Source organism: Lycium ferocissimum, chromosome 6 (assembly GCF_029784015.1).
Source record: "Lycium ferocissimum isolate CSIRO_LF1 chromosome 6, AGI_CSIRO_Lferr_CH_V1, whole genome shotgun sequence".
NCBI lineage: Eukaryota > Viridiplantae > Streptophyta > Magnoliopsida > Solanales > Solanaceae > Lycium > Lycium ferocissimum.
The window spans coordinates 3,249,300-3,263,411 of NC_081347.1; the positions used below are offsets into that span (position 1 = coordinate 3,249,300).

The window sequence follows — 14,112 nt, forward strand, 5'->3', positions numbered from 1 at the left end:
ATCACATTTTTTATTTTTTATTTTGGCTTTTAAAATTGAACTCAACGTGTGTTAGGAGACCTTCAGTAAGAAAAAATTGATCAAATCAATTAATTAATCTGTTGAACGTACATTGACATGGCTTTGATGGTCAATGCAACGTATTAATCTATATCTACATAGTGATATAATCCTTGTCATATGGAAGGTTAGATGGCATCTCTCTTTGACTAGACGGCTAGACCTACTTGGCTTTAAAACGTGTAACTAAGATGTAAGTCTTGTTTCCTTGTATACCCAATATATCCCTCACATTTTATTAATATGAAATAGGTTATCATGCTTTAGCTCGCTAAATCTTTGTAACTTTTGTTTTTCTGCCATAACGATGGGAAGGTTAATCAGATCATTATCGCATTACTACTACAAGAGGCATGTGCGCCAATCTCAAATAAAAATTTAAGGTATCAGAGAGAGAGTAACTTTTTTATTAATTACTTAATTATATCTATAGCAATGCCTCTTTACATCTGGACTTGATATTTTTTTCAGAGTCAACTACGTGATTTTTGTTTTGATAGCGGTGAGACCTCAATAACCTATACGGAAACTGGCCAAATATACCCCTGTAGTATCTGAAAAGGGTCAAATATACCCTTCGCTATACTTTGGGTTCAAATATACCCCTGCTGTTATACTTTAGGGCCAAATATACCCCTCCTCCATTAAAGTGGTCTATAGTGGACCTCCAATCCTACGTGGCACTAATATTTTGATGAGGTGAATATCACGTGGCATGCCACCTCAACGCCTCTAACTCATTTTGCCCCTCCCCTCTATTTATTTTTCCACTACTAAAATTTCCTTCCCTCCGCTATAACTGCCCCCGTTACCGCCACCATTGGTAATAACAAATTGTGGTGAGAGACAGAGGAAAGAGAAGTGAGACTCAATTCTGGCAGGTGGGTCTACAAAGAAACGGATTTTTTTTCAATCAAAACAGATTTTTTTTCAATCAAACACAGTACAATCAACAAGGACCACTAGTGTTCTTGAATTCTATGAAATGGGTCTCCAAGAAAATCAATCTTTTCCCTTTTTCCTTATACAATGCAGTGTTCACCGAATGGGTTCACATAGAAAATATTTTACACCCCTCCATTCTTTTTTTCCGATCAATCTCAGTAAAATCAACAAGGACTACTAGCTAGTTCTTGAATTCTATGAAGTGGGTCTACAGAAGAACCGATATTTCCAATTGCAAAACAAATGTGTTCACACTTCCCACTGAAACTTCATTGAGTACTGTTTTTTGAACATGGGCTTTTTGTGATTGTGAGGGAAGAAGGTCTGAAAGAATTGAGCACAGACGTATGCGGCACTGCCGCTAAGAGAAGCCTGACCAGCTACAATATTAAAATTGGCTAGAATGTCACCTCAACAAATATCAGTGCCACTTAGGATTGGAGGTTCACCCTGGACAACTTTAACGGAGAGGGTTATATTTGGCCCTAAAATATAACAGCAGGGGCATATTTGAACTCAAAATATAACGAAGGGTATATTTGGCATTTTTCTATAACCTATATATGACACTTCATATAAAACTTAGCTGTCAGAGAAGTATCCTTCTATTTACATGATTATATCTTCGACAAATTTATCTAAATTTTTCTTCACTTGCTCGAGTAAAGAAATTAAGTGAAAGGTGGAGATTAAGATTAGACTCGTGTCAATTTTAGTATCTGTAAAAGCATGTATATCTTGATCTTCATTAGCAATCATTGTGAAGTTTATACGATATGGTACCTTCAGATGCAATTAAGCAAAAAGCATCAGTCATATATCTTATTAATCAAACTAGAAAAGTTCAGTAACATGCTTAACATCTTTGTTCGAAAAACATAAGGAAAGATTGTTGGCGCGTTTGATGTGCTGGAATATATTTTTCAGAAAATGTCTTTTGAAAACGTTTTTCACTAGAAATTTTGTTTCACTAATCAACTCCGTCATATATAGGACAAAAATATAAGGAAGAAATTAGTTTTTCCCTTTAATGAAAAATTATTTTTGATGTTTGGTTGTCGGAAAATGACTTATATTATGGAGATCACTTCTTCATACAAACTCATAGAAATTTGAATTTTCTTTTTTTTCTTTGAAAGGGCAAATATAGTAGTACAGAAGTTGCACCCTCTGGCTCAACTTAAAAATGTGTAAATTTATCTCAAGTTGATATCTATTGGCACAAAGAATCAATAGATACTAGTAATATTTTAGATTCGCCTTGCTTCCATTTCTTCTTTATCCTATTGGAAACTAGTGAGGTTTTTGGTAAAAACTATTATTCTTCAGAAGATAGTGGCGGAGTCAGGATTCCTACTAAGGGATGTCAAAAAATATAGATGTGTCACAATCCAAGTTCAAACACGCAATCTTAGGGAGGTTTTCCAACTCCTTAACCGCGGCGCTAAGTCTTCAGCTTGTGTCAAGGGATGTCAATACTGATATATATATCTATAAATCAAAATTTCATCTATCTATACAATGTAATTTTTCAGCGAAGAGGTGTTGCTTGACACCCCTCGGGCAAGGGTAGCTCCGCCCAGAGTCAGTAAGTCAATCACACTTAGTTGTTTTTAAAAAAAAAAAAAAAAAAAAAAAAAAAAAAATCTAAGTGAAATGAATTTGAGTGATGGGTACCCAAAACTTCTCTTTTTCCCCGACTTTTGATATGACCTTACTAATATAAAACGTTGATTTTTCTGTGTATGTGAGAGAAAAAGGGGGGAAATAAAGAATAAGAGTCAAAATCGGAAGAATGCCTTTTAATCTTCCATTTGGGACCAAAAATAAGCAAGGATACACTAAGTAAATAAAAATAGAAAATTCCTCACCACAATAAGATTACGATCAAACAAAAACCTACCGAAAATAACTGTCAAAATACAAAGTGTATATATAGGAGGTACTCTCTAATTTTGATTCATAACCTGCTAGAGTAGGCACTTTCTATTCTGCATTCGAAATAAACAAGTGTCAGATCGAGAATATCTACCTTATTATCCAAAAGGGAATCGGGTAAAGCAAACTCTATCCTAGGAGGAGCACGGATTTAGTCAAGAAATAACGAAAAGCCAAAAAAGGAGAAAAAAAATTTTAAAATGGAAAAATCAGTTGGAATCCTCATTGCTAGTACTATTTGCTTGTTCTTCCTGTTAGGGATTACACAAGCCTCTAAAGAATCAAAAAAACCTCATTTTTTTGTAGAAGGAATTGTCTATTGTGATCCTTGTCGTTCGATATTCAAAACCAACCTTAGTGTACCCTTAGAAGGTATATCCAAAATTTTAATTTTTCCCAATTTACTCCATTATCACTTTTTATTATTTTCAAAATGTGAAAATTCATTGAGGTGAGTTATATAGAATAATTCCCTTTGACTTGAATTTATTTTTAAAAATACGATGTAATTCACAATGATGTATCCATTTGTTTCACTTTTATTAAATATTGACATCTCTTACAAAAAATTCATGCAGCTGCTGGTGTACGGGTTCGTTGCACAGATCCTAAAACTCATAAGGTCACCTTCGATATGCCCAGTGTAACCAACTCTACCGGATTTTATAGCGTACGAGTAGAAGGAGATCACAAGAATGCTATATGCAGTGTCCTATTGATGGAAAGTCCCGTGGAAAATTGCAATGAGACTCCATGTGGAAAGCTTGACTATGAAACATTCAATGTTACTCTCCCTAGCAACAAAAACAACGATAACAATAACGGAAATATACGTAGAGTTAATGATTTCTATTTTTTTGCCAAAGAAGCCTCACCAAAGTGTAAACGAGAATTCGAAAATATGCAAGATATACCTAAACTTAAACACATGATCAGGTGTGGACCATTCACGTACATGTAATCTGCCAAATTAAAAAGATTAAAACTGCTCAAGAGTTTATTTAATGGACTATATATTTTAAACATATCACCAAACATAAGGGACTATTTTGTCGTTTTGTCTCATTATTTACATTTAATTTTCTCATTTTTATGTTGTTTAATTTGTATTAATTTTGACATTGGTATTGGGGCTTAAGGGCTTTGTAAAGTTTATTCATTTAGAGCTTAATTTGTAGCATAGCTTTTCAATCGATGTATTATTTCGATTGTATGTAATGTGTTTTTCTCAGAAGAAGTTTTGGTTGCCTTACCTGTATAATATTTATGCTTCTTTAATTAGTTAATTTTCTCCCAACTTTTTAATTATATATTTTCCCCATTGTTTTTTTTTTTTTAAATTGTTTTTGCTTTTAAAATCGAACTCAACGTCCATTAGGAGACCTTCAATAAGAAACAATCGATCAAATCAATTAATTGACCTGCTGAACATATATTGACGACTTTAATGGTCAATGCAACGTATTAATCTCTCCCCCCATTTTTTAAAAAATAAACCAATGTTAAATCTGTATTTATTAATATTAAGTTCATAGCTATTGACACAAAGGATAAATAGCTAAATTATTGGTTTCTGTCTTTGCTTCTATTTCTTCTCATCATATCCTTGGAAACTAGACCATGGAAGGGAAATGAAGAGAAACAACAGACCACTAAAAAGGAATAGGAAAGAAAAATAAGAAAAATATAGTAGAACCGAGAAACATTCTTCTTCAACCCTCTCTCCAATTTTTTAGGTACAAACGAAAACATTTTTAGAAAAGTATTTTTGAAAGTGACATTTTCTGGAAATTATTTTCTGAAAAGTAACTTTTTTTTTAGGAAAATGACTTATTTTGTGAAAGTTATTTTCTAGGAAAATGTTTTTTAGTGTTTGGTTGGAAAGTAAAATGTATTTCCCCAAAAAAAATCATTTTTGAAAATGACTTGGTGTGTGAAATTATTTTCTAGGAAATGTACTTTTTGAAGGATTTTTTTTAGTTAAAGATTGATAATAATATATCAAATAGAATAGTATTTTGATGAAAGTTGAGTAGTGAAGATTGATAATAATGTGTAAATGTTGGTTAGAACAATATTATGAAGATAAAAATTAATATCGTTGTAAAAGAAAATGACTTCCGACCAAGAGTGATATAGTCATTTAATTTTCCCCATTTTTCTTAACAAAAGGCCCCTAATATGACTAAAAATTACACCCAAAGACTTTGAAAATGAAGGTCCTGAACTTTTGACCCCCGCTTGTCTTATCGGTAAAACTTCAAGATCAAAAATTAAAGTGTTGCTTATGAAGCAAAACTCGTTAAACTTGAAATTTTGCTCATGGGGCAAGCATGGTTAAAACTCCAAGACCCCACTTCCAAGGAAATTTTTATAAAGGTAAAATTAACAAAATGACTACCTTTTGGTAGTTTCCTATCATTTATGGCTACCTTTTAAAAATTACCATTTGTAGCTATGTTTTCTCAAATTAAGATATTTTTTCGGATGTATTTGATGCTTATAAATACATAGTAACACGGTAAAAAATAAAACATATCCCTTGATTTAAGGCCATAATGGTGGGATCAATTAATTAGCTATTAATTGATATTTTTTACCATACCCTTCCACAAAATCAGATTTTAGATTACCTTTCCATAACCATTTTCTATTCCTTCATCCAATCTTCAACATTCAAACATAAAAAAATCAAAAATTTGAAATTTGAAAACATTCAACAGCCAATATATTTGAAGTTTTCAATATTGATTTCGTTCTTGATTTACCCATGTATTTGATAGCATAACCAATGTATTTCAAGTTTTCAATCAAACCTCATGTATTTTATATTAAATCTCATGTATTTGTGTGAGTAACAATTTGCATCACCCATGTATTTTAGCGGTAATGTATTTGAAGTTTTCAATATTGATTTCGTTTTGATTTACACATGTATGTGATAGCATAACCAATGTATTTGAAGTTACCAATCAAACCCCATGTATTTTTATATTAAATCTCATGTATTTGTGTGAGTAACAATTTGCATCACACATGTATTTGATGGATTAATTTGAACAAAATACACAAATATATAGAAAACTTACAATGTATTTTCGCCACATTTCTATGTATTTGAAACTAGATGAATCTGATAATTAGATTTAACCGATGGAATTAATTTGAACAAAATACACAAAAATATAGAAAAACTTACATAAATACACCACCAACCACAACAATTTGGTAGCTATATCATAGAACATACACAAATACATATATTTTTCATCTTCTCAAAATCCTAAAAAACCCTAGACCACCAAAAAAAAAACCACAGCCACAGATCAAATGCAACTCGGTCCAAATTTATGGGCACGATCCATGCCCAAAAGTCTTGGCATTTACAGCTACAACTTGCCCACAATGGGAGATAAGCCCACAACCATAATGAATGATCATTCTAGTTGGAACATCATTCACATAAAAAGAAAATGGAAAGGTTAATTGTCTTCTTATATTTAATTTGTCCACAAAGCTTCAAATCATGGAGACCAAAAAAAATTTGAGAGAGGGGCGACCGCCATCCGTGGTGGTGGTGGTTGATAGAAGGAGAGAGATAATTTTTTAGGGATTTGAGAAATAAAAAAAATCAAATGGGAAAGTGAGTGAGAATAGAGAAAGTCAAAATTTATGAAAAAGGAGAGAGAATGGTAATGTATATTAAGTGATTAATATTGTTACCATTAAAAGGGGATATGGGATTGGGGGTGCTAAATTTTAGGTGTATTTGTGCACCAGTAACTGAAAGTTACTGTGTAGCTATATTAGTTAAATTCAAAAAGTATTTAGTTATTATTAGTAATTAAAACAAAAGATAGTTAATATCACTAATTATGTACTAAAAGTAGCTATAACACGTAATTTTCCCTTTTATAAATCACACATATTTGACTATGGTTCAAAGAACCTATTAGGCTATTACTATCATAATTGTATATGATTTCAAGACTAGCCTCTAGTCTCTTTATAGTGAACCAAAACTTCATTACCAGAGTACCATTCTCTAGCATGGTCCAACTTTTTGCTTGCAAGAATGTTGACCATAAAGCCCAACTTCTTAGAATTGAACAAATGTGCCAAACTGCAGCTAAAATAGACCAAACTCAAAGATTCTCTGCAGGATTCGACCCAATCTCGTGTGAGTTATATATTTGACCGTAACCACTTGCATCATAATTAAGGTGTAATTTAAACGTATCAAATACATTTTATCGTTAGCATGCTCCTTCACGTGTGGACTTGATACCTTATCATGATCAAGCATGTGATTTTTTTTTATTTTTTTTGTGTATTATGGATGGTAGTGAGATTTCAACGTATATATGACACTCCGTTATCATTCTAAAATGTATGATAATCTCACATAAAAGCTTAGCTATCAAAAAAAACACACTGTTATTCACGTAATTATATCTTTGACAAATTTATCTAAATTTTTCTATACCTTGCTCGAGTAAGGAATAAAGTAAAAGGTGGAGATTATTATGATTGGACTCATGTCATTTTATTATCTGTAAAATCATACTTTGATGATCTGTAGCAATCATTGTGAAGTGTACATAATATGGTACCTTCAGAAGCAATTTATAAGCAAAAAGCATCAGTCATATATCTTGTTAATCAACCTATAAAAATTGAGTCCAAGGACATTTTTATAAATCAAACATATTTGACTATGGTCCAAACAAACCTATAACTGTCAATACATAATTGTATATGATTTCAAGACTAGTCTCTTTATAGTTAACCAAACTTCATTAAACCATTCTCTAGCATAGTCCAACTTTTGCTTGCAGGAATGTTGACCCTAAAGTCCAACTTCTCAGAAGTGAACAAATGTGTCAAACTGCAGCTAAAGTAGACCAAACTCAAAGGCAAAGCTTTTCAAGCAAAGCCATCTCACCATTCCTTCCATATATGTTACCATTTCAAATCATTGAAAATGGTTATAAAAGGAAAAACCAAGCATACAATTCAAGCCAACGAAACTCGATTACTTAAATAGTTCTGTTTCATAAAAAGTAAACAAAGACAAACCCTATAAAATAAGGCCAAAAACTTCAGCATCATATCTACTGTATCTATTTTTTTTAATTTTTCTTTCTAAAAAAACTCATTCTCTACCCATTTTGTTGTGGGCTGTGCTAGCTTCTCTGTGCCGGGACATAATTTAGACATATAACAAAGTAAGGTGGGTGATTTAACTTACAACCCTCTACATGAGAGGGGAAGCATCAAGCCAAGTTGAAATCTGCCAACAGTTTCTTGAAATCCAGGGACTGCACGTCGTTGCAGAGATCTGCAATTATTTTCTTGAGATCCAGGGACTGCAAGTCATTGCAGCGATCTGCCAACAGTTTCTTGAGATCATCCAGGGACTGCAGGTCCTTGCAGACAAAAGCAGCACCCACAGCCATTATGAGACCGATAAGGAGGAGAGCCTTCATGCATCCGTTGCCATGGGATAAGCGTCCAAGTAAAATCTTGCAGTACTTCTGCACTTCCTTCAAGGACGCTTGACGGGCAGCATCATCCACACTGGCCAATGCCTTCTCACTCTACATTATCATAAATATAAACAAATCAGCTGAGTTAACTACAGCTTACTATATATGATGGATTGATGAGTTTCTTTACATCATTCAATTATAAGGTTTCCATCAGACTACTTGTTTCCTTTCTTGGGAGGACCATTCTTTATTCTCCTTCATTGTTTAGTTGACTAATCAAGAAAGTTTAATACAAGGACTCTCATGTGTCATATTTCATGCCAAAGACACCATGGAAATGACACAATATCAATATAAATGTGGAAAGAACACAATGATATCTGGCCTCGTATGCTCCTTTTAAAAAAAAAAAAAAAAAAAAAATCCAAAAGGGAAATTGAAAGCCATAATTACCTGAAAACAGTCTTTAGATACAAGAGTAACTAAATACTTCTAAAACTTTCACCACCCTACTCTATATAGATAGTCTTCATATTTTGTAATATCACTCTGGTATGTTCAACTACAAAAAGATTAACATACCTTAAGCCTGAGACTGTTTAAGGTCACCTTCAACTGATCAAGACCAGGCCCCTTAGCAGAATGTGCCTTGAACTCTGTAGACAACTTCTTTATTAATATTAGACTTGCTTCTACATTGTCCAGATAAATGTTGTCCTGTTAAAATCACAAGGGGCAGATGCAAGAGCAAGGCATTAGATATTTAAAGAAAAAAGGGAAGAGTTTGGAATCACTAGATCAACACAGAAAATATCAAGAACTAAGACTTCTTACCCACAGCTTATAACAGTCAGGGTTCTGAGTCAAACACCAAATGGATAGCTCAGTAGCTTCCTCTGATAGAGCAGGGACACCTATAAAACATGTAATAATGAGGATTACATACTGTATAAGAAACCGCTGACAAATCTGAAACAAGCAAAGGAGCTGCAAAGCCAACATATAGTCAAAACTTCTTGCTTTACCTGCCGCAATGACTTTAATAGCAAAAGGCATTATCTGCTGGGTTAACTGCTTCATTGCTTTGCTCCCAGGGGCAGCAACAAGAGCTACCTCTTTCAGTGTGGGATAGACAGCTTCAAACCTTTCAGTGGCCTGAATATAACAAGCATCACAAACTACTCCGACACAAAAAATATATTTTTTGATGCAGAAAACATTTTTTTTTTTTTTTTGAGACTGGTAACATATGCTGAAAACATTTATTTACAGCAACTTATAGAATATTGAGGCAATAAAGCATAATGACTGCAGTAATAATCACCTTAATACGAGCAGAAGGTGCTGGGAAGGTGATCCTCATCAAAACCTCAAGAGCTGATGGAGGCACAACGCGTTCTCCCTTTCTTACTGCACCATTCGTGAGTATAGCACGGGCTTTTGGCCAGGATACAATTCTGAAAGAACAAGGAATCCACATTACCACTAGAAGAACTGATAAAAGACCTTTCCAAAAAGCTTAAGCAAAGTATAAATACGTACCTCTCAGCCAACTGTAAGATTAAGTCTCTCGACTGTGGATTACTGTTCGATTTACTGCTTAACATTGGTAAAAGAAAATGTACCCACATGAACAATCCCACAATCAAATCACCTTGGCAAGCCTATAGGAAATGAGACAAGTTAGCACAGGAGATAACAATAAGTGAAGGAGCAATGAAATGATAGATGATGGCAATATCCCAAAGGTTATCTATAAATGAGATCACACCAATGAATGATGATTTTTACCTGAGTGATCGCCCAAATCATGACTGGAAGCTTATCTTGTCCTTGGTATTTCCCATTTTCAGTCATTATTGGTAAGAGACTAATCAAAACATCAGGTTTCCGTCGCAATACCATTGCTAGAACCACAAACATGGCGACCTGCAGTTCAATGACATATATCAACTATGATCTGAAAAGGCTGAAGTACACAATGATCAAGGTAAACATTCTGAAATTTTTGGGCTGATATCAATTTGAGAGCTAATAAGACGTTGTAATGCAGAACATGTGGACAAGCAAAGTAAATGCACAGTTTACAATGTGCTGCAATTAACATAATTGATCCAAATTTCTTAAAAGAATGGATCAGACTATTATTCTAGCTGAAAAGATAAAATTTACAGCTGCAGGACAACCCAGACCATTTATATTAAAGAACATATCACGTGATATAGCACAACCAGTCCATGATGCTATAAATGTATAGATATGAAAGGGAAAAAACTCTAAACTCCAAAGTTTTTGAACTAATATTACGAAGGCGAGAGGGAAACTGAGGCTTTCGCAAACCCCCCACCCTCCCGGGACAATGTCTACGTAGGCAGCAGCTTGCTATGTTTTAATAAAATATTTCCACTGTAAAATTACGTCTGTCGAGAAGTAGAAAAGCAATTGGAAGAAACAAACAACTTCAGCAGAAAGTCAGAAAATCATTAGTTAAATGAAACAAGCACGAAAGGATATATGCATAACCATTGAATCATTGATATTCCATAATATAATTAATCCATAGTTCAATAACATTCTAATCCTGCAAATGACACGCCATCAGCAGCATAAAGAAGGAAATTCATACAGAGATCTTTCTTTGTCTAGAACTTGAACTATTCTAGAGGTTCCTCTTTAGTTAGAATTTTTTTTTTTTTTAATAAGTACAAAGCTTTTAGTTAGATAAGACATCCACTAACTATAATCACATTTATTCTGGATAGATTCTCATTAAACCTGCTAACACCCTATAGCTTCAAATCCAATCTGAATGCAGATTGCCATGGAGAAACACACCTCAGTATACAAAAAACTTGTTACGGAAGTTTGTTAATAAATTTGAGTTCTTAACATTATTAATACAACTGTTATACTTGTCCTAGAAAGAGATATTCAGAATCATCATAACTTTTGATGTTGTGTATTTTATTACCCTAGAATCACTTTAGTAGCGACAAGGAATGCATTAGCAACATTTACTCTGTTCACTATATTACCTTAGCAAATTAAGGCAATTATCCAAGTATTGTCAGTTAATCAGGCATTAAATACTAATTGCCCATGATGCCGCTCAACTTTAGATTCTATTGAACCCCGATATATGTATTGGTACGGAAAATCTGTAGCCACAAAACACATGCAAGGTTCATATATCCATGACCCCTTCCCCAGTCATCCTTTCCCTTTCACCTTTATGGTGGGGATATGATTCATCAAAAAAGTAGCTTCATTTAATTCCAATCACACACATGCAACTGATTCTTTCTTCTTTCACCATGAAAAGACAACAGTAGTTGATCACTGAAGTCACATTATACATGCCACAAAACTCTCAAATAACATGCAGAAAAGACAAAGCACACAAACCGAAATTGAATGGTATTACCTGAGATTTTGAAGTTACTTGCTGAACCACCTTTTTGGATCCCTTTGGAGCTCCTTGGTGCTGTACAAGATCAGCAAGAATGCTATCCAATGACCATAACACAAAGGAACCAAGTGCATCAAACGATCGCTGGTTAAGCCAGTCAACCGATGTCTTATAAACGTCCTCAGCAATTTGAGAAAGAGGGATCTGTTCAATAACAACAAAGTTAACATGTTAAAAGAAGCAGCATTACCAATAAGACAATAGATTGATTACTCAATAAGTGAAATGCGCAGGCGATATAGCATTCAGACGATTAAAACCACTGGCAATAGAAGAGTGGGAAAAAGAAAACAAAAAAGAGAAACAAGAATATTCACTTGGATTTCCAGTAAATCAAACTAATAATTTTACCCAAAAACCCAAGCAAAGACTATCAAATTAAAGATTTAAAGAACATTTCATATAACATGCAAGGCATTCCCATTAAGGAATTAAGGACATCCATCTACTGATATAAAAACTATTTGGAAATTATAAAAACAGAATCTTGCAGAATCATATACTTTCTAGTTTCTATATCACAATAGAATAGTGAAAACGAAGTACAAACACTCAATCTTTATCTTTCTACTCAAGATTCCATTATTTCAGAAAGAAAAATGGAATGCTCCTGCATTAACATGTTTCAAAAAGCAAAAAGATGCAACCTTTAAGCAACTAACAAGTCAATTAAATCTAATATAACAGAGGAAAAAAAGGGAGAAACTCACATCAACCATCTTCTCAACTGAGGATTCCCTGAGAATCTTCATCCATGGGAACTGAGATGAACTCACTTTTGCAAATGCACGTCCAAAGTAGTCTGCAAATCGCATTAGCTGTATATCTTCTTGCTTCTCAAACGACGCCTGCAAGAATTCAAAAAAGAATTCCACAACTACACATTCAGAATCAAACACAAAATTCACCTACTCCCTCCCTCTGTCCCAATTCTAATTTATGTGACACTCTTTCCATTTTAATCCGTAGTTGACACATTTTTATATTTAGTACTCCCTCTGTCCTACTTTATCTGATATAGTTCGGATTTCGAGAGTCAAATCAAAAAATCTTTGACCGCAATTTATTGTTATGCCCTTTAAATATTTTAAATTGTTAATTATTGCGACTTATAACACTTTTTTTTACAGTAGTTTCAGATATGTAAATTATTTTTCAAAAAACTTAAAAATTATATGTCCCCATTCATGGTCAAAATAAGACTAAGAAGTCTGCTTTTCAAAAAATATATCCTAATTCATGGTCAAAATATAACTAACAAGTTTGACTCTCGAAATCCGAGAGTACAAACTGAGGGACTAACAATTTAACTTTAAATTACTCATTTTAGTATTTTTAAAATTAATGATATATTTTATAATCACACTCATTTTTTTCTTTATTTCTTAAACTTCGTGACTAATCAGAGTAACTATGAAACAACAGATCAGATTTTTCGAAATTGCCACAACACATACCGATATATCGACAAGAAAAACAGCGAGATCAGAGTTATCGATCTTAGCAGCAGCCTCAGCAACAGTAACCTTAGGTTTCTTCACCTTCTTCGGCTTACTCTTCTTCTTCTCCACAACACCAGCATTATTCTCAGCAGCATCACTATCATTCTCATCGCCGTTATCATTAGTAACGGCGTTACTCTCACCTTCCTCATAGAGTCTCTTAGACTCAACTATACGTTTCCTTCTCTCCTCAGCGTGTTGTTCAATCGATCGAAATACATCACCAGAATTAACGGCGTTAAATTCCTCCTGATCCTCCGTTAACTTACCTGATTGTTGTTGTTTTTTGTTCTTTTTGTGATACGATACCGTTTGCCAACCTTGATCAGCTTCAATTAACATTGAATCATCATACTCCTCCATTGTTAATTAAAAAAAAATGAGAGACCGTCAAACGAAACGGAAAATTAAACAGATACAATTTTCCGTTTCGGTTTCTAAGGAAAATTTTAACGGTGACGATGTGAGAGAGATCACGGTGATCGGATTGGTTAATGAGGAGATTGGTGTGTGTTTATATAGGAGTGGTGAAGTCGGGTCGGGTTAAGAAGTGGACAAGAAGAGGGAGTGTGAGAAAAGAGACTAGTTTACACGTGGATGTGTGATGACACTTGAAGAATTGTCTGTTTTGCCCTTATCTTAGTTGATAAATAACGTGTATTGACATTGGATGTCGGGTAATGTGGTTTTAATCTGGTGTTGCGAC

The 14,112-nt window shown here is 33.8% G+C and overlaps 2 protein-coding genes across 2 annotated transcripts; one reads left to right on the plus strand and one right to left on the minus strand.

Annotated features, from left to right (window-relative positions):
* The first annotated feature begins 2,947 nt into the window (after positions 1-2,947).
* LOC132060552 (major pollen allergen Lig v 1-like) lies at positions 2,948-4,204 on the plus strand. Its single transcript, XM_059453561.1, has 2 exons — positions 2,948-3,315; positions 3,522-4,204. The coding sequence occupies exons 1-2, from the start codon at positions 3,144-3,146 to the stop codon at positions 3,902-3,904; spliced, it is 555 nt and encodes a 184-aa protein (XP_059309544.1). The 5' UTR covers positions 2,948-3,143; the 3' UTR covers positions 3,905-4,204.
* Positions 4,205-7,956: 3,752 nt separating this feature from the next.
* Positions 7,957-13,850, minus strand: LOC132058937 (uncharacterized). Its single transcript, XM_059451369.1, has 10 exons — positions 13,362-13,850; positions 12,615-12,752; positions 11,860-12,048; positions 10,227-10,364; positions 9,978-10,099; positions 9,760-9,892; positions 9,461-9,590; positions 9,270-9,349; positions 9,018-9,152; positions 7,957-8,543 (listed from the first exon to the last, which is right to left on the minus strand). Exons 1-10 carry the CDS (start codon positions 13,767-13,769, stop codon positions 8,220-8,222), a joined length of 1,797 nt encoding a protein of 598 aa, XP_059307352.1. The 5' UTR covers positions 13,770-13,850; the 3' UTR covers positions 7,957-8,219.
* Between the last annotated feature and the right edge of the window lie 262 nt (positions 13,851-14,112).

Bases quoted from the DNA above. Each gene is read 5' to 3' on its own strand.
- LOC132060552 (XM_059453561.1), top strand. From the start codon at position 3,144: ATGGAAAAATCAGTTGGAATCCTCATTGCTAGTACTATTTGCTTGTTC. The intron at 3,316-3,521 runs GTATATCCAAAA...AAATTCATGCAG, and splicing joins CCTTAGTGTACCCTTAGAAG to CTGCTGGTGTACGGGTTCGT.
- LOC132058937 (XM_059451369.1), bottom strand. From the start codon at position 13,769: ATGGAGGAGTATGATGATTCAATGTTAATTGAAGCTGATCAAGGTTGG. The intron at 12,753-13,361 runs GTATGTGTTGTG...GAATTCTTGCAG, and splicing joins TTTTTCTTGTCGATATATCG to GCGTCGTTTGAGAAGCAAGA. The intron at 10,100-10,226 runs GTAAAAATCATC...CATTTCCTATAG, and splicing joins TGATTTGGGCGATCACTCAG to GCTTGCCAAGGTGATTTGAT.